The sequence below is a fragment of the Lissotriton helveticus genome, chromosome 12 (assembly GCF_964261635.1).
Source record: "Lissotriton helveticus chromosome 12, aLisHel1.1, whole genome shotgun sequence".
Classification (NCBI taxonomy): Eukaryota; Metazoa; Chordata; class Amphibia; order Caudata; family Salamandridae; genus Lissotriton; species Lissotriton helveticus.
In genome coordinates, this window is record NC_136073.1 from 247,634,201 (window position 1) to 247,654,193 (window position 19,993).

Consider the following 19,993-nt stretch of genomic DNA (forward strand, 5'->3'; position numbering starts at 1 on the left):
GAGAAAGGTTTTTACACATTTCATTTTTTCATGACCAAACACCGATTTATATAGAATATACTTCCTCCTTCCTCTGAAATCCACATCGTGCTCTTTAAAACATTAAAAATGTTTAGCTGCTTAGCAATCCATTTCACCTAAGCCATGTTGGAGACCTACTAGTTTGAGAACGGAGTATCACATTGTGTATATATAAAAATATGGAGAACAGGCAGCCCAAGTAGTGGGGGGAAACTATGCAAATGAAGGTATAAATCATCTAACTGGGTATACTGATAATATGTAATATCTATTCAATATCAATAAGCATACTTTCCTGTTAATTGTGCTTACTCCTTACTTCTGCTCCACAGACTAACTTGCAACAACTTAAAATTTAAAGGCACCTTACCAGATGCAATAACCATGACTATACTACACTACCTCAATCTATACATCCTGCGAGGGCTGGAAAACCTGGTTTGACATGAAGGATTTAACAAATTAAAGCTAACTGTCCAACCTCGAGACCCTCAACCGCCAACACATCTATATGGTTCACTCACATAGATGGTCATTCACTGGATATCATTTTTCAGCTCCGATCTTTTTGTTAACTGATGCATTCTGGTAGTTGCAGTCTTGGTTCATTTCAAACGAACTAACTGTGAAAATAGAGATTACCAAAAGGAAAGCCCAATGCTAGATCAAGGTATGCTTTATGACATGGAGTCATGTGCTAACCTAGGGGGAGAAGGGATATGGGGGCGGGACAGGCAGATGTCCAGTCTATAGTGCAACAAAATCCCACTGGAGTGCAATTGAGCAGCGAGAGTCACCCAGAGACAAAGGGAAGGGCTAGAGCACGAGTTGGGGGTACACCCACTATTTTCACAGGGTGAATGCCGTCCACCCTGCCAAGAATTTGGGCCCAACTGAATAATGTGCTGAACTCGTCCTGGTGTCATTTCCAAACACCGGGACACTTTCAGCAGCGCCTAAACATTGTCTGCTTTCCATCTGCAACAAGCAACAACGTGCAGGTGGGGCTTTCTTATTTAAGACTCCTGCTGGGTCCATACCAAAGGCCGACTTTTGTGAGTCTCTTGGCTGGGAGCAGTCAGGAGCCTCACACCTAGATGCAAATGAAGCAGAGGGGAAACAAAGGTTAGCACGTCACACATACTTATAGGCAGCTTTACACTTTGTTTTCACTTTGTTTAGTCCCTGTTTAGGAGCTATGCATGCACTGTAAGAATGTCAGATGTGGTGTACTTTCCCAGTATTTACACACAGCAAATTGCATTTATCTAAAGCTTACTACACCTGGACGCGTCGAAATAATTTAAGAACCACTATTTTTCTTGTATAGCCCTACTCATCCCAATGCAGGGTGTCAGAGCACTTCACATCAACACGTGCATATTACATGAACATTATATAAGTTTGTAAATTAATATACATTATGTGTTACATAAAACTGGGGGATTGCAAGGTGTAGAAGTCACATATCATCTTCCATCGCCCACTGTGCTATTATCCTCGCAATGCGCTCAAACCTACACATGATAGACCTGCTAAACATATATGTGAGGGCTTTATATCTGATGTCACTTGTGATGCCACTTCCTATAAAGTCGTGGGCATGTGATGCTACTTTCTATGATGTCAATTCCTGGGATGCCATGTGTGATGTCACGTGCTGTGATGTCGTGCGCCGTGATGTCATTGCATAATGCCTAACTAGGTTAGTCCCCCCACTTCTTTTAGGACGTGTGCCCAGGGAATGGCTGTAGCAACTGAAGAGATAAGAAGGGCCAGTACTCAGAACTGAAGAGCAACCGTCAGGGAGAGGATAAGGGCAAGACCCTGCAGCAGAGGAAGAGACAGTGAAAGAGAAATGGACTGGAGCAGCACGACAGATGGGTAAAGTGAAAGCTGCCAGGCAGCTAGGAGAGCAACAAGAAGCGTCAGGTTTTTATCAAAAAATATACAAAAGCATAGCGGTATGGGGCAAGAGCAGAAGCTCTTAAGCGGCTTCGGGGGCGGGGGTGGGTGTTGAAACAATGAAAAACACAGGCAGGGTTAGGAGGGCGGAAGAAGCAAACGAAGGAGAGAACAGGCGCTTCTCTGTCCCAGAAAAGACAGCATTTTCTCAATATACATACATAACTGGATTCCATGAATTAAAAAAACCCACCCAGTAGCTCAGACAGCGATTTCCGCTGCTCCCTCACAGCAGGTTCCATTAGCCCAGACATGCCCTGTTCGAGTTAAGCTATCTGAAAATTAGCACAGATGTACCCGCTAAACGTGGGAGCGAATACATTCCATAAACATCCGTGGCGGGCATAGACACAGAAGAAAGACAGCCATCAGATGCGTAATGGTAGCGGAGTCACTCTGCAACTGGAGATTAGAGTTCTTTTCCTAAAAGAATTTGGCAAGAACACTGGAAAACAACGAAATTAACCAACACGTTTTTATGTTTTACTAAATTTTGATAGCAAATTAAAATTCACAATACAATATTTTATTAGCTTTATGTTTGAACACCATTGCATTATGCCACTCCCGAAAACAACTATTCGTTTCTAAGAGTCTCTCACAAAATCTATTATTCAATGCTGGGGGTGGCAAGGCAGCTCTGTATAACCAAGGCTTTGGAATACTAGTCCGACACGGCTGATGTGCTATTGGCTGAGGATACCGCTAAAGACGATACATTTATTGTCCCTTTTTAGTGTTTATACAACTAAAGCAACAAGTGTCCACAACAGAAAGCCACGAGACGCTTTACACTCCTCCTCGAGCACGGTTCTCTCGTTCTACTGGCTAAAGTTTTGGTTGTGCGTCAATCCTTTTTTTTTTTTAAAGTTTGAAAAGCTTTATTGAGTAAATAAAGACAATGTAAAACATCAGTACAACTGCAAAAAGATAAAATACAGTATAAGAAGAAACAAAAGTAAGCCTTGCGTGTATAAATAAAAACCTCAAAGAGGTAAAGAATATACCAAGGGAAGATGCTTTTATAACTTTTTGAATTTTGGGGAGGGAAAAGAAAGAAGAAGAAGGAAAAGAGAGAGAGGGGAAGGAGGAAAGGGGGGAGAAACATCAATAATAGAGCAATAATAAACTAATACATAATATAATTATATTAATAGTATGTAAAAAAAAAAACATCATATAGCAGACAAATGAATATGAAGCTAAATGGCACATCTGGATAGGTAATTTGTTAAAGGGGACCATAATAAATGTCTCCAATCTATGGCTAAAGTTCTCCGACTTTTGGCCATCCTCTCTTTCCTATCTTTTTTCTCGGGAGGTTTCTCCCACCTTTTCCTCCTTTCTTTTTCCCTCTCTTCTTTCCCTCCTCTCTCTATCTCTCTTTCCCTTGTTCTCTTCTTTTCTTTTTTCCACTGCTCTTCATTCTGGACTATTCCTTCTCTTTTAGGTTTTTTCTTGTCTTCTTCCCTCTTCTCACTCTGGCACTATGGCAATAAATTCTCCACTCTTTTCCTCTTTCGTACATATTTCCTCGTTTTGCACGTTTATCTGCTACTCCTGCTTTGTTTTCATTGGTTTTCCTATTTCCATTTTGATTGTTCTCTTACCTATTTAGTCTTCCTTCCTACTTTGTATGCTACTCATTTCTTCCAATTATTCCTTTGTCTATTTTCTCCTCTCACTTGTCTTGTTTCCTTTCCCTATTTCTCTTTTACTCTCTCCTCATGAAATGTTTCCGATTCATTTCTTGGAATGTTAAGGGTCTTCGGAACCCTATTAAGAAACAGCGTGTTTTATCCCACCTTGCCCGGTTGCAATGTCAAATTGCCTTTCTTCAGGAGACACATCTCTCTACACAAGATTTATCAATGTTACGTCGACAATGGGTTGGCGAAGTTTTCTGTTCTCCTGCTGTTAATCATAAAAATGGTGTGGTTATACTCTTTCATAAGACTTTATCTGTTCAAATACAAAAAGAAACTGTTGATGCTGATGGTAGATGGTTGTTCCTAGACTGTACTGTAAATAATGTTCATCTCTCCCTCTGTAACGTTTATGGTCCGAATGGTACTGATCCCTCCTTTTGGCACGATTTTTCCTCCCTCCTCTCTTCCAATGCTAGTGAAGACATGATTGTTGGGGGGGACTGCAATCAATTGATGGACCCGTTTTTGGATCGCAAATCACAAACGCGTTATGTTTCTAATAAAATGCAGAAATCCTTCCATAAATCCATCTCCTCCAGAGGTCTCATAGATTCTTGGAGAATCTCTCATCCTGACTCCCTGGAATCGTCTTTTTTTTCTCCTGTGCATACTTCCCTTTCCCGTATCGATTATATCTTTCTAACACATCACGCTTTTCAATTCATGACTAATTCCGAAATAGGCTCCATCCTCATTTCTGACCATGCCCCCGTTATTCTGGATATGGACTACCCTTTCCCTACACCTCAGTCTTCCCGATGGCGTTTTAATAATTCCCTTTTACTGGATCCTGCCTTTACAACACACTTCACTCAATTTATGGATGAGTTCTTTACTAATAATTCTCATACTTCCTCTGATTTTCACTTCCTTTGGGATGCTTTTAAAGCTACTGCTCGTGGCTGTATTATCGATTATGTGTCACGCAAAAAGAAGAAAGCACTTTCCCAAGCTTCTTCTTTTCTTACATGCATTAAAGAACTTGAACATCTCTATTATACCTCCAACTCCCCCGATTCTTTATCTTCTCTCATCTCCGCTAAAATGCAGTTTAATAAACACACCTGGGACTCTGCTTCTAATCAACTTCTCCAATTTAATGCAAAAATTTACGGTGGTCGTAATAAAGCCGGTAGAGCTCTTGCGAATTATCTTAAAATCAAAAAACAAAAATCTAAAATAGTTTCCATCAAAGACCCACAAGGTTCTATTCACTCCTCTGATGCTAAAATCCTCGACTGCTTTGTACAGTTCTATTCCTCTCTTTACACCCCTGAATCCACTCCCTCTACTGATCAATTAGATGCTTTTTTTCAGTCAATTCCCAAACCCTCCACTCCGCTGATTGACTTTTCTTCTCTTGATGCTCCACTTTCAGAAAAAGAAATTCTTGCTGCCCTCTCCCTCTTACCCAAAGATAAAACTCCTGGTCCCGATGGTTTTACAGTTCGCTTTTATTTTCATTTCAAATCTGTTTTACTTCCCTATTTACTCCAGTTGCTCAATCACTTTTTCATCACCGGTGAGTCCAAAGGTTCTTTCACACAGGCTATGCTTGTCCTTTTACCCAAAAAAGATAAAGATCCCTCCCTGTGCAAGAATTACAGGCCTATTTCATTAATCAATACCGTCTGCAAGATCTTTGCGAAACTCTTGGCTCTTCGCATCAATTCCATTATTCCTGAACTGGTTAATATCCATCAATCCGGTTTCGTTAAAGGTAGATCCATCACCGATAATTCTAGAACTTTTCTCAATATTATTCACCTCTCCGCTAAAATGAATACTCCACTTGCTGCAATTACTCTTGATGCTGAGAAGGCTTTTGATCGGGTTAATTGGGACTTCATGTTTGGTGCTTTACGTTGGCATGGCTTTAGCCCCACTTTCCTTAAATATGTCCAAATCCTCTATTCCGCTCCATCTACCTCTATCTGGATCAACGGTATGCAGCCCAAATACTTTCCCCTTTATAGAGGTACCAGACAGGGTTGTCCTCTTTCCCCTCTCCTTTTCATTTTGGCGTTGGAACCCTTCCTCGTTGTGCGTCAATCCTGATTGGCTAATTGGCCTCGATGTTTCCCGCTCCGAACCTTCTATTTATGAATAGTTTTGAATTAGACTAGTTCTTAGCTTTTAGATTGTGTTGTTGTGGTGCAGAGACGCTGAGGACAACAGTGTGTTTCTCTGCGATATAAATAGTTTCGTTTCGTTTCCCCACCGTTTCATTTTGAGCTTGAGTCATGGGGTGCATTTGTGGTGCTAACCAGGTTTCAGCAAGTTGATTTTAGTTCTGTAATTCAGGCTTATGGGTTTCATTTTCATATCATCCTTCCCCCGCCCTGGCTTTTCATTCAACATTGTTTTCATTGTGGCATTTAGTTTCCTGTGCATCATTTATAAGTATGAAGTTTAAAACAGCAGGCAAGAGTTATTAGCAGAAAAACCAGGACTGGTTTAAAATGTCACACCAAATTTCGGGTCACGCAAGTCCCTGATAACTTATGTCATCAAGGAGCACCATTTCGTGTAGTAATTATTACCATTTTGCCCCTTATCCCCTATTCTTTTTGCTTTTTTTATTGAACCGTTAGACACAGCAATTCGCGAATCTGTAAATATCCCTCCACCGATCGTATCTATGGCCAAAATTAAACTCTACGCCGATGATATCATGTTGATAATTAAGACGGATATCCAATCTCAGACTGCTGTTTTACAGCTTTTTGAAGAATTCGAGGCCTTAGGAGGTTACCGAATTAATAAAAAAAAACTGAAATATTAGTGTGCGGGGGGGGGGGAGGTGGATTTACATGCGGATTTAGTTGGATGTATTAGTTCAAGACCAAAACGGTGTTTAGGGGTTATGTTTTCTAATTTGGTATCCAATTTAGTTAAGCTGAATTTTGACCCACTTTTACGGAAGGTGCATTCCTTATTTACTAGATGGGATCCATTGCCATTCACTATCATGGTACGGGTGGCACTTATAAAGATGTCTATACTTCCACTTTTTAATTTCTTATTCTCAGCTATTCCGTGCTACTTACCTAGTAGCTTTTTTTCAAAAGTAGAATCACTATTTTCAAGTTTTATATGGGCTAAAAAACGCCCCAGGATAGCAATGAAGACACTCTATGTGGACATCGAATTGGGAGGCTTATCTGTTCCCAACCTTAGAGATTATTATAGCGGATATTTCGCCCAATATTTAGAACGATTTAAATCAGGAACACAAAGTCCAAAATTATTTATTAATTTCTTTTTTGACCAAATCAGTCAAGAGGCTCAAACCCCAGTTCCTCTGCACATCCCTAAATCGCCAAAACTTACCCTCTAAGGAATGCTCTGATTTTTATGGGAATTAAAATCAGAGCAGATATTGTTTCTCAATGGGAACGGGCTGGGTTTGGTACTTTGTCAGACTTCTTAAGAGAAGGGGCCTGGCTGTCACCAGGAGAGATGCAGCGATTAATCTCAGGGAACTTTATGTTATTAAACTCTTATGTTTCGATTTTAAAAAAATATCGGAAAAGTTGAGCCAAGAATGATTGACTCTCCTTCTCAGTTGAGGCACGATTTGTTTTTGATTCCTCAGAGTAAGAAGCCTGGGGTATGGAAACGATGTTTAGCTCAACATATTGAAATAGATCTCAGTATAAGAGTCATTGAAAAATGGTACGATCAAGAAAATCATGTTCTTACCTTGAATACCTGGAAATGTATAAATAAGATGAATTTTAGTGTTCTTCGAGGTTCTAATTGGAGGAGAATTATTTTTTTCAGCAAATGGCTCCTTTATCGAACTCCTGCCGTCATCTCCAAAATGTTTGTGAATGTTAGTGCCATATGTTTTAGATGTCAGCAATATAGTCCTGCTAACTGGTCTCACACTATAGCTCACTGTGTTAAAATTGTGCCTTTTTGGAATGAAATTTTCGAATATTTACAAAAGTATTGTGGGATTCAGATTGTTTATAATGTTAAATTAATACTTTATGGATATGATTCTGATCTTGGATTGTTCGAACAGATGGTTAAATTACTATTTATTATGATGGCAGTAGCGAGATCTCTGGTGCTCCAGAATTGGAAATTAACACAATCCCCTTCGTTTAATACCTGCTTCAGAAAATGAGGAACGTTCGAATTAGTAATATTGGAAGATGTTTTCTGTAAACTATGATTTTGTACTCTTTGGTTGCTAATATTCGTATGATCTTTTTATTAACTGAATATGATACAAGAACTTCAATAATAAAAAATAAAAAAAAGTAATTATTAGCATTTTTGGAATTTTAGTTTAGGTTCATTTCAACTGGACTAATATTAAAACAATGATTTGTAAATGGAAATCACAGCATTGGAACATGGTGTCCTTGATGACAAAGTCATCTGGTAACCTTAATTTTAACTGGTTTGTTTAAGTATTGATAAACCTATTCCTGATTTCATGATATCTTATTTCTTTAGTTTTAGTCAGATATATGGCAGTGCCACCACTTCAAAGTACTTGGGCAACACTCTGAGCTATGGAAGGGAAGTAGAGAGGTGGGGGGAGAGCAAAGAAGAGTGCACAATTTACTATGGGATAGCAGCTCAAGTAAACAGTAATTTAGTACTGCAGAGAGGAATAGTCTGAAGGAAACAGAGGAGTACAGATAAGACCAAATAAAAAAAATGTGGACAAATTAGGCACTTCTCTTCGTTTTGTGTAATCAGAAAACCATTTTTTTGTTTAATAATTTTTATTGATAATCACTATGAACAACATTATAAATAAAATTACATGGGGGTGCTAGGGAGCGGGCGGTAAGATGGCTGCTTTCTGAAGCAGCTCTGCCGGCCGAGTGAAAGCATCCAACTACTATCCTGGCAAATAAGGCGCATCTGAAGTTGTCTGCCAAAGATCTTGGTGGAGGGAAGTGGCGTGCATATTCTGGGATCCAGAGCCGCGTACAAGATAACTCAAGGTGCTAGAAATATGCGATCGACCTCGGATGGATAGACGCGCATCGAAACGGCAAGATGGCGCCAGCCAGAGATGCGTAGTGACACTAGAGCTGCCGGAGGGTAGAGGAGGAGCTGACGGCACCAGATGATAGCAGCAACAAACAGTAAATTCCTGGCGGCGTGAATGAGCAGTCGATCGGACTGCTGCGTTGACCGGAGAGAGCGCTGGGATTGCTGCTGCAAACCAGGGTAAGGAGTGTGGAGAGCCCCGTTTGCTTGGGCGGCTTGCTCGCTGTGCAGCCAAGGGAGCTGTGGCTGAATCGGATCTCTTGGGAGAGTATTTGGAGAGCATGAACTGGAGCAGCGTGATTTGTGAGCCTGCGCCTTGGGGCCTATCGAACACTCCTGGTAGTGAACTGCAGAGACTGACGGAGCGTGTGGGGGCATAGCAGCTGACAACCCGCATCAGCCTAAACTGACTACAACTAGCTGCAGCGTGTTAGCGGGAATAATTTGAGTGTGGAGAGCCCCGTTTGCTTGGGAGGCCTGCTCGCAGTGTAAGCGAAGGCAGCTGCGACTGAATTGGATCCTCTTGAGGAGTATTTGGAGAGCCTGGACTCGAGCAGCGTGATTTGTGTGGCTGCGGCCTGGGGCCTACCAAGACTGACGGAAAGTGTGGGGGCGTTACAGCTGACAACCTGCATCGGCCTAAACTGAATACGGTTGACTGCAGCAAGTGAGCAGGAATATTTTGAGCCGCAGCGAGGTGAGATCCTGGAGCCTGAAGGCTGCTGGCTGGCGGTAAAAGCTGTGAGTCCTGCTGCGCATTAACTGGAGAGAGTGCAGTGCTGACGCTAAGGGACATAGTCATGGGGAAACTGGGAAGAAGCGCATGAGAGTTGAGGGGAGGCCAGGCCTGCATTACTACTTCCTCTAGCCTGAACGCAGCCTACGAGTTTGGGAGCGGGATAGTGGTGGGCAGTGGACCCTCGGCCCAGTATGGGAAGACAGAAAAGCAGCAAACACGCCTCACGTTTGATGCCCGCAATCCCTCTCGGTCCCAACAGTGAGCCCTGTTTGACTCTGATCAGGACCCCCCAGAAACAAGCTCTTCTGTAGCTCGTGGTGATGCAAAGTAGCCTACAATCCATTGTTAGAAAACTAGATGCATTGAATATGCATATGGACCATTTTGCAACTAGATCAGATAAGCAGGGAGCTTGAAAAGGAGAGGCAGAGCAGCGTATCTCAACTATGGAAGACAACCTCCAAGCATTCGCAACCAAAAGTCTAAACATGGAGAAGGTGCTGGCTGTGATTCAGGCCAAAAATAAAGACTTGGAGGCGCGGTCCAGACGTAATAACCTTTGCATTCTGGGAATTTGCCAGAGATCACCAACACGGGCTGGATGGAAATCTACATTGAGTCGATGCTCAAAGCGGTGTTTGGGACTGAAAACTTGTCTGTGGTGATGCAAGCCCATCGGATGCTGGCGGCACGGCTGGTTCCGGGGGCTCCGCCGCACCCGGTGATAGCGTGGCTTCTCAATTACCTCAATAGGGACACTATCCTGCGTTTGGTCAGGGAGAATAAAGCATAACATATATGGGGAACGCGATTGGATTCTACTCGGATTTCACAGCTACAGTACAGGCAACAAGGCTCACATTTCTGCCAGTAAAAAAGAAACTGCAGGCGGAGAACATTCCATATACAATGCTGTATCCTGCTCGACTGCGCATTGAGGTGGAGGGCAAGCAAAAGATTTTCGCGACTCCCAAGAGTGCAATGGAATATGTAAAATGCTGCAATGGAATCGGAAGAGTTTGGCAAATTCACAGGCTGACGACGAGTAAGACAACATGCGGCCCTGGTCCCTTTTGCTGTACATGACACTAGGGGTATTAGTAGTGAACTGGAGCCGCACTGCGGCACGTCTCAGAAACATTGTTATGGGTCACTCTTACTAGACTTTTAAACACAATGAAAGATGATGGGACAACTTGACAAACTAACAGAAGTAAATATATACGTTGCAGAGTTATGTGGTTCCCTTGGCCTCCTCCCATGTAAACGGCAATGGACTCCTAGGCACCAGCGGCCCCCTGATGGGAACACCCGACTGCAAATGTTGGTATGCGATTGTTGCGTGCACAGGGTTCTGTTGTTGGGGAATGTCTTTGATGAGTTGGGTAGGCTGAAGTGGGTGGGGTTGCCATGCACTAGATAAGTGTCCTTGCGGGCTGTTTGGCGGTGGGTGGTATCATGCCCACTTATGAGACCTGGTCATATGAATCGCACCTCTGGGAGGTATAATTAAAATGCTGACATGGAATATACGGGGCCTAAATTTCCCCAAAAAATCAGGCAGGTGTTCGCATATTTTGACAGACATGTTCAAGTGGCTTTGTTGTAGGAAACCCACCTGACCAGATATACAGAGCATAATGTGGGGAAGAGGTGGTCAGCTGTTAAGGTGGCTTCGTCATACTCTGCATACTCGAGAGGTGTCATGCTTCTAGTGAAAAAGGGTACACCCATTTGCCCTTATCTACACTGAAACGGATGATCAGGGCAGATTTTTATTGGCACAATGCGCTTTAGGAGGTTCAAAAGTTGTGTTGGTTAACCCGTATGGGCCAATTATCGATGGTCCCGCTTTCTACAGCGAGATTTGGAGGCGGTTGTGTTCATTCTCCCCTTCCCTGATTATCTAGGGTGGCGATTTAATGTATATCTGGATCTGGGAATGGATAGGTCTGCCGCCACAGATTAGCAGTGGAAACACGCTGAACGTACATTCAAAGAGATCATGAATGCAGAAGACTTGATTGATGCATGGAGAGTGAGAAACCCAGGTGCGAAAGAAGGTACCTTTGTTTTGTCTGTGCACAGCTCGTGGTTCAGGCTGGATTATTGGCTGGTTTCAAAATAGGTGTGTGCATGGACTGTGAGGGTGGAGCATTTGGCTAGAACACTATCTGACCATGCTCTAGTATTGCTGGAGCTTCCGATCACGATGTTCACCAGACCCCCATTTCAGTGGCGATTGCAACTGTGTCCTTGATGGACCCGGTATTTCGCACCATAATAGAGACGGCTATTTGCAATTCTTTCCATGACAATGAGGGGTCAGTAGAAAAAGCAGGAACATTATGGGAAGCTTTTAAGGTAACGATATGTGGGGAATGTATGGGGGTACAAGCTGACATTCTAAAGGCACTAACAAGCTGTGAGACAGTAAGCTCGAGAATCTTGAATGGCAATATGAGTCGCAACTGGCGCCCGATGCACTAGTAAGAATGAGAGAGTTAACTACTGAATACGCTGCGATTGCAAAACAGGATGTGCAATATATGTCCAGACGCTGGACAGCAAGAGCATATGGGGAAGGAGGTAGAGCGGGAAGGACACTGGCCACAAAACTGAATACAAAGAACAGGGGCATATAGTCGAAATACTGGACAAAGACTCTGAGCCAAAATACATGAGACAGGAGATATTATCGGTGTTCACTGACTTCTATGCTGATTTATATGCACACCAGCCAGCAGCTACAGAGGGTGAGATAGCTGACTATCTTGAGGATGTGGGGCGGGGCTGGCTGTACCCGGAACTAAGGGAATTCCTTCTCCAACCGCTAACAGTAGATAATGTTAAGGAGGCCATACCAAAGTACCAAATGGTAGGGTAGCAGGTACAGATGGCCTGCCTAGTGAATTTTATAAAACATATGCCGACCAGCTGGCCCCACAACTGGTGGAGGAATATGCGGAGGCATTTGATATTGGGACTTTACCACCCATGTTACGTGAGGCCCTGATTGTTATGCTGTTAAAACCGGTAAGGACTCCAAAAAATGTGAATCGTAGCGGCCACTTTCCTTAATGAATAGAGACGTGAAAATTGTTGCTAAAATAATTGCAATGAAGCTACATCCCCTGTTGCCTGCCTTGGTGCTACCAGATCAATCTGGCTTTGTGTAGGAGAGGTCCATGAGGCATAATCTGAGAACTTTGTGTGCACTACTACATCAATTAGATACTGAACTGAAAGCTGCTGCAGTGTTACTTGATGCCGCCAAGGCTTTCAACCATATGGTGGGGCTATATGTTTATAGTGTTGAGTCCAATGGGGCTCCCCTTTCCATACATGCAATGGTACGTCTGCTCTACTCTGAGCCAACTGCGAGGGTTCGGGTTAATAAGTTTGTATCTGACCCTATCAGAATAGAGACTTGGCAAGGCTGCCTGCTACCACCAATGCTATTCTCTCTTCTGCTAGAACCTTTGGGCTGCAAAATTAGACAGCGGCAAAGGCAGGCTGCACTGGAGTTCCGGCAGCGGCTGCTAGCCATTTCCCTATATGCGGACGATATGCTGCTATATGTGCGAGAACCTGAGGCAAATCTAAACCCCTTGCTCAGGGAGTATGTAAAATTCGGAGGGTATTCAGGTCTTAATGTAAACTGGGAAAAATCGGTAATACTACCCTTAACACAGTGCACCACATCGTATGAGTTGGAATTCTCTTTGACATGGGCTACAGAATCTGTTAAATATCTTGGAGTTTGGATACATAGGGACCCGGAGGTAGTAGTGCAAATCAATTATGGGCAAGCGATCACAACGCTAACTGACCAGGTATCCAGTTGGATACGCCTCCCACTGTCCTTATCGGTTCGTATTGCAGTAATAAAGATAATGATACTGCCTAGATTCTTGTACTTGTTCGAGAACATTCCCATAGTGTTGAAAAAAGCGTTCTTCAAATCGCTCCAGGCATGTTTGTTGATACTGGTGTGGGCAGGTAAGAAACTGTGAAGCAGCTGGGATACTCTGGTGCAGCCTTTTGAGCGTGGCGGCTTTGGAGTGCCGGATATGAGACAGTACTATCTGTGTGCGCAGGCACGCATTGCGCATTATTGGCGACTTCTGCAACAATTGCTGCCGCATCTGGCGATGGAGGCGGATGAAGCTTACCCAATTCCACTTTCGGCTGTACTACTCTATAATCGTCCTCTGAACTCTATGGTACACATCAACACAGTGAGCTGCACCACTCATGCATGGCGGGAGTTACGGGTAAGTACAGGCAGGAACTACCTATATGCGCCTGCCTTGCTGGTAGATACACGGTGATGCACCGTTACATCGCAACTTTTACAACGGGAGGCTTTTACAACGGAACTTTTACAACGCAGGATCCATTACATCGGATGCCATTACAACGCATGGCATTACATAGCAGATGCTATTACAACGCATGGCATTACATCGTAAGTATAGGTAAGTATTTAATTTTTTTTAAATTTTATTAATATTAATTATAATTAAATATATTTATTTATGTTTTTTAATATTATTAATTTATTATTTATTATATTAATTAAAGTAATTTTTAAAATAAGTACAGGTGTACAGGGGTGTTTTTAGGTTTCAGGGTAGGGTTTGGGTTTTGGGGTACAGGGGTGTTTTTAGGTTTCAGGGTAGGGTTTGGGTTTTGGGGTACAGGGGTGTTTTTAGGTTTCAGGGCAGGGTTTGGGTTTTGGGGTACAGGGGTGTTTTTAGGTTTCAGGGTAGGGTTTGGGTTTTGGGGTACAGGGGTGTTTTTAGGTTTCAGGGTAGGGTTTGGGTTTTGGGGTACAGGGGTGTTTTTAGGTTTCAGGGTAGGGTTTGGGTTTTGGGGTACAGGGGTGTTTTTAGGTTTCAGGGTTGGGTTTGTGCTTAGGGCTAATTAAATTATATTTTCCATTTATAAATTAATTAAAATATATTTATTAAATTAAATTAATTATATTATATTAATTACATTTTTTAATTAAATTAATTAAAGTAAATAAAATATTTTAATTAATTTATTTTAATTATAATTTTTAAAAATATTTACATTAAATTAATTTCATTATATTAATTAATTAAAATAATTACAATTTTTATTAAAATTAAATTAAATAAATAGATTTAAATTTATTAAATTAAATTAATTACTATTTTAAAATGTATTTTAATTAAATTAATTAAATTAAATTAATTAAATTAACTTAATTACATTTTTTTTAAAAAGATATACTTACCTATACTTACGATGTAATGCCATGCGTTGTAATAGCATCTGCTATGTAATGCCATGCGTTGTAATGCCATCCGATGTAATGGATCCTGCGTTGTAAAAAATCCGATGTAACGGAATGCGTTGTAAAAAACCGCGTTGTAGTGACACCAATCCAGATACACAACCTGGCATCTCAGTTACACAGGAACAGGGGCCATTAGACACTCTGAAGGCGGCTGGGGTCGCCACGCTAGGTGACCTATACCCAAGTGGAACATTTATAACCGAGGAGCCCTAACTGCTAAAAAAACATACACCGCTATGTTAGGTTTTGTGTATGCAAGACTGCGTGCAGCAATTTGGACAATATATCTGGATGAGCCGATGGTTTTACACGCCCTTCAGGTGCTGCTGTCCATGGAAGACAGAAAGGGCCTGATAACTAGATCATACAATGCCTCTCTTGTTGAGAACACAATAGCCACACCTGTGGAGTATGAAAGATGGAAAGCCTTACTGAACACACCAATGGTATGGGATGATTGGGTAATGTGCTGTGCTGTGCATTGACTGGGCGCCACATGGCGAATTGTAACCTTAGGATAATTCATTTTAAGTTCCTTTAACAGATGTACTATACACCAGAGCGCTTACACTGGTATGGGTTGTGTGGGGATTCACACTGTGTGAGATGGAGAACGCAGACTTTATGCTTCTTGCCTGGCATTGCAAAAATGTGTCGCTATTTTGGATCAGGGTGACGCAACTTCTCTCACAGATGATTATGGAAGTGGTCGAATGCACACCGCAGGTATGTTTGTTGGGTCTGCTTAAAGCAATTCAACTGAGCTATCGCAAAATGGTAGCTATTGTTTTATTACTGGCCAAAAGACTAGTAGCAAAAAACTGGGGTGGGAAAACAGTGCCGACAGTGACTGCATGGTTAAAAGATGTTGTGTATTGTATGTTTGCGCATGTACTGTACGTTTTTATTCCTGTTGTACTTGTATTGAGTGTATGTACTGAATACATATGTAATATGCAATGATGGAATGATAAAACTCAATAAAATAAATAAATAAATAAAATTACATTTGTATACTTAAATAAACTGGAACAGCAGAAGATGTTGAGAAGGAGTTTCATATAAAAGGTAGAATAAAGGTGAAACAAAAAGAATGAAGATGAAAGAGTAAGGAAAAGTAAGAAGGGAAGAAAGAAGACAGAAGAAACTATGCAAAGGTAGATTAAGAATGAATTGAGTGGGAAAAACAAATAGTAAAAGTTAGCCAGAATAAATCAAATATAATATTTTGATCTATACTACTAGATGACGCAGTATGGATTCTATGTTTATCCAATACAAAATTACATCATAAGAGTTTGGAGAAATCTTTCCAACACAATAGTATAACTTTAAAAGCAAGTGCAATAAAAAGATCCAATAACATTGGTTTATGTGACAAACAACAATCATCATTTGAGACGGAACCTAGGAAAATATTATGGTGTCTAAGAGGTATATTACATTTGAGAATCTTCAAACAGACCAAACTAGAATCCAAAAATGGTGAACATGTTGGCATTCATATAACATATGAACTAATTTACCATCATGGTCAGAACAGGACCAACAAAGAGATAGAGTTGAAGCATCATATTACAATCAATCAATCAGGAGCTTGTAAAGTGAGGCTACTCACCCGTGAGTGTCTCAAGGCGCTGGGGGAAGGGGGCTGCAGATCGGACTAGGTGGAAGATCATTTGAAGAGCCAGGTCTTGAGGTCCTGCCTAAATTGGGTCAGTGACGGTGACTGTCTGAGGTGCAGGGGCAGGGTGTTCCAGGTCTTGGCTGCGAGGTAGGAGAACAATCATCCTCAGCTTCTGGTCTTGTGGATTCTGGGGATGGAGGCAAGGGCGAGTTGGGAGGTTCGGAGTTGTCTGGTGGGTACGTGGAATGTGAGGCAGTGATTCAGGTACGCTGGTCCTTTGTCGTTTAGGTTTCTGTAGGCGTGAGTGAGGAGCTTGAAGGTGACTCTCTTGTTGACTGGGAGCCAGTGGAGTTGTCGGAGGTGTTGTATGATGTAGCTGTTTCTGGGTAATGCTGGTGTAGAGCACATTGCCATAGTCGAGTCTACTTGTGATGAGTGCATGGATGACCGTCCTTCTGGAATCTGTGGGGATCCATTTAAAACATTTTCAGAGCAGGCGGAGCAGTGGAAGCAGGCTGCGTTGATTTGGCGGTTCATTGTGAGCGAATAGTTCAGTATAATGCCAAGGTTGCGTGCGTGGTCCATTGGGGTCGGTGGAGCACCGAGAGCGCCTAGCCACCAGGAGTCATTTCAGGCTGACGGGGTGAGTCCCAGGATGAGGACTTCGGTCTTGTCCGAGTTTAGCTTGAGGCAGCTATCCTTCATCCATGTAGCGACGGCCTTCATTCCACTGTGGAAGTTGGTGTAGGCGGTTAAGGATTAGTTGGTGATGGAGAGGGTCAGCTGGGTATCGTCGGCGTAGGAAACAATGATGAGTCTGTGGCCTATGACGATGACGGCGAGAAGGGCCATGTAGAGGTTAAAGAGGGTGGGGCTCAGGGAGGAACCCTGTAGAACTCCACAGCTGATCTCTGTGGGTTCTGAGAGGAACAGTGGTAGTCTGACTCGCTGGGTCTGACCGGTGAGGAAGGAGTGGATCCAGTCCAGGGCCTTGTCTCGGATGCCAGCGTTGTGGAGTATGGTGATTAGGGTGCAGTAGAGACGGTGTTGAAGGTGGCCGAGAGGTCTAGTAGGATGAGGGCTGCGGTTTCACCCCGGCCGAGGAGGGAGCGGATATCATCTGTGGCGGCAAGGAATGCAGTCTCTGTGCTTTGGTTGCCTCGGAAGCCGGACAGGGAGGTGTCCAGAACATGGTTCACATCGAGGAACTCGGAGAGGAGAGCTGGGCGTTGATGGCCTTCTTCATGACCTTGGCTGGGAAGGGGAGGAGGGAGATCGGTCTGAAGTTCTTCAGGTCTGTCGGGTCTGAAGATGGCTTCTTCAGCAGGGGGTTGATCTGGGCGTGTTTACAGTCATCGGGGAAGGTGGCGGTTTCGATGGATCAGTTGATGGTGCGGCGGAGCTGGGGGGCGATGGCAGCGACTGCTCTGTGGAAGATGTGATGCGGGCATGGGTCCATCTGGGCTCCTGAGTGGATGCTCTTCATGGTCTTGAGCGTGTCCTCTGTAGTGAGCGGTGTCCAGCAGAGCACAGTCTGTTGAGGGACGGCTTGGTTGTGCACGATGGTGGCAGGCATGGTGGCCGAATCTAGGTTGTCGAAGCTGTCGTAGATCTTCCTGATATTGTGGTGGAAGAAGGTGCCAAGTTTGTTACAGAGGTCTTGGGAGGGGGGAACGTCTGTGATCTCGCTGTTGGGCCTGGCGAACTCCTTGACGATGGCGAAGAGTTCTTTGCAGTTGTGTGCATTGGTGTTGATTCTGTCTTGGATGGTGGATTTCTTGGCGGTTTCCAGGAGGAGGTGATGTGCATTGATGCTGAATTTGAAGGTTGCGTGAGTTTCCGCGGTTTTGTTGCTCCTCCATATCTTCTCGAGATGTCTGCAGGTGCGTCTGGACTGATGGAGGGCGGAGGTGAACCAGGTGCCCGCCTTTGAGCGGTGTTTGCCTAGTCTTCTCTTGAGGGGGATGCGAAGGTGTCGGCGCAGTTGGAGATCCATTTGTGGAAGTTGCGTGCTGCGGAGTTGGCGTCCGTGGATTTTGGCAGAGAAGTTGGGCTGAGAAAGCTATGGAAAAGTTCTTTGGTAGCCTTGATTCAGCTGCGGGGGGGTTCAATGATGGTGGTGGTGCAGGCAGGGGAATGTTGAAGAAGATTTGTTCGCAGTGGTGGTCAGTCCAGGAGAGTTCGGTGGTGTGACTGTAGCTGATGTTACCCCTGACGGAGAAGACAGGGTCGAGCGTGTATCCGGCTATGTGGGTTGGTGCGGTGACTAGCTACTTGAGTCCGATGTTGGCGAGGGTCTCCAGGAGAGAGGTGGTGTTCTGGTCGCTGGGGTTGTCCGTGTTGAAGTTGAGGTTTCCCAGTAGGATGTAGTCAGTAGATGCGAGAGCCTGGGGTGCGATGAGGCCTTCGATGGAGACGGTGAAGCGGGGGTTGGAGGCCGGGAGGCCTGTAGATGAGGGTGCCACGAAGGGTGGTGTTGGAGTTGGTCCGGATCCGGCAGTGGAGGTGTTCCATGGTAGTCGTTGGGTCGATAGAGTGCTTGGTTAGTCGGAGTGGGCTTTTGTGGACGATGGCAATGCCTCCTCTTGGGCGGTCAGGTGGTCCTTGCGGGTGATCTTGTAGCCGTCCTGGACGGCAATGGCAATTTCCAGTCCGGAGCAGGAGTTGGTCCAGGTTTCCATGAAGAAAGAGATGTCAGGAGTGGTGGCGTTGAGGCGGTCCCAAATTTCTGTCGCGTGTTTGTGGAGGATGCAGTTGAGGCTGCCGGGTGCATTGTTGGTCAGCTGGGTGGTGATGGGCACTGGCGTGATGGTGTGGCTGCAGTTCCGGCAGGCGAAAGGTCCAAGAATCTTCTTTGGTGATGCTAGGAGGCGTGTCGTCCCAGGTTGGGGGTGAGGAGGGTGCTGGTGTCGTAGCGGTGGGTGGGTCCAAGAACCAGGGTCCCTGGCGCTGGGCACGGTCCTGGGGCAGACGGGTTTGCCTTTGACGCGCCTTTGTCGCATCGGCCGCCATTGAGTAGTCCTGCGGGGGGGGGGGGGCGCTGCACAGCTGGGAGGCGGGAAACGCAGAAGCAGGAAAGGACACTGAAGGGGCCGGGCCCACAGGGGATCGCAACAAGGGAGAGGGGAGCAAAACACAGGAGTATAGGAGGAAAAAGCGAGCAAGCAAGGGAAAAGCAAAAGCCAAAGGCAGAGGCAGTAAAAAGGAAAAAAACTGAGAGAGGGATAGAAAACAGCAAAAAGAGGGACAGGAGGGCAGCCAAGTAGCATAGCGGGGACGCTCTACCACTGGACCACCAGGGATGAGGCGCAGGCAGGAGCCTGCGGTGGAGGAGGGCATCTAACCCCTGACCTCCAGGTCAGAGGCATCAGCAGCAGCAAAAGGGAACTGCAGCAGCAGCTACCAGACGGCATTGCGCTGTGGAAGGAGCAAGTCTACTAACGGTAGTAGACTCCACTTTCTCCGCGCAGTGGCCGCCATTAAGTAGTGCTGTGGGGGCGCTGGACAGCTGGGAGGTGGGAAGCGCAGGAGTGGGACAGGACACTGGAGGAGGGCGGGCCACAAGGGATCGCAGTGGC

The 19,993-nt window shown here is 44.3% G+C and overlaps 1 protein-coding gene across 1 annotated transcript in view; it reads right to left on the reverse strand.

The window, feature by feature from the left end:
- Positions 1 to 2,341, reverse strand: part of FANCA (FA complementation group A) — a 674,778-nt gene extending 672,437 nt beyond the window's left edge. The window contains exon 1 of the mRNA XM_078671408.1: positions 2,180 to 2,341. Coding sequence (XP_078527534.1) covers positions 2,180 to 2,240 — 61 coding nt within the window. The 5' untranslated portion in view covers positions 2,241 to 2,341. The remainder of the gene's footprint in view (positions 1 to 2,179) is intronic.
- Between the last annotated feature and the right edge of the window lie 17,652 nt (positions 2,342 to 19,993).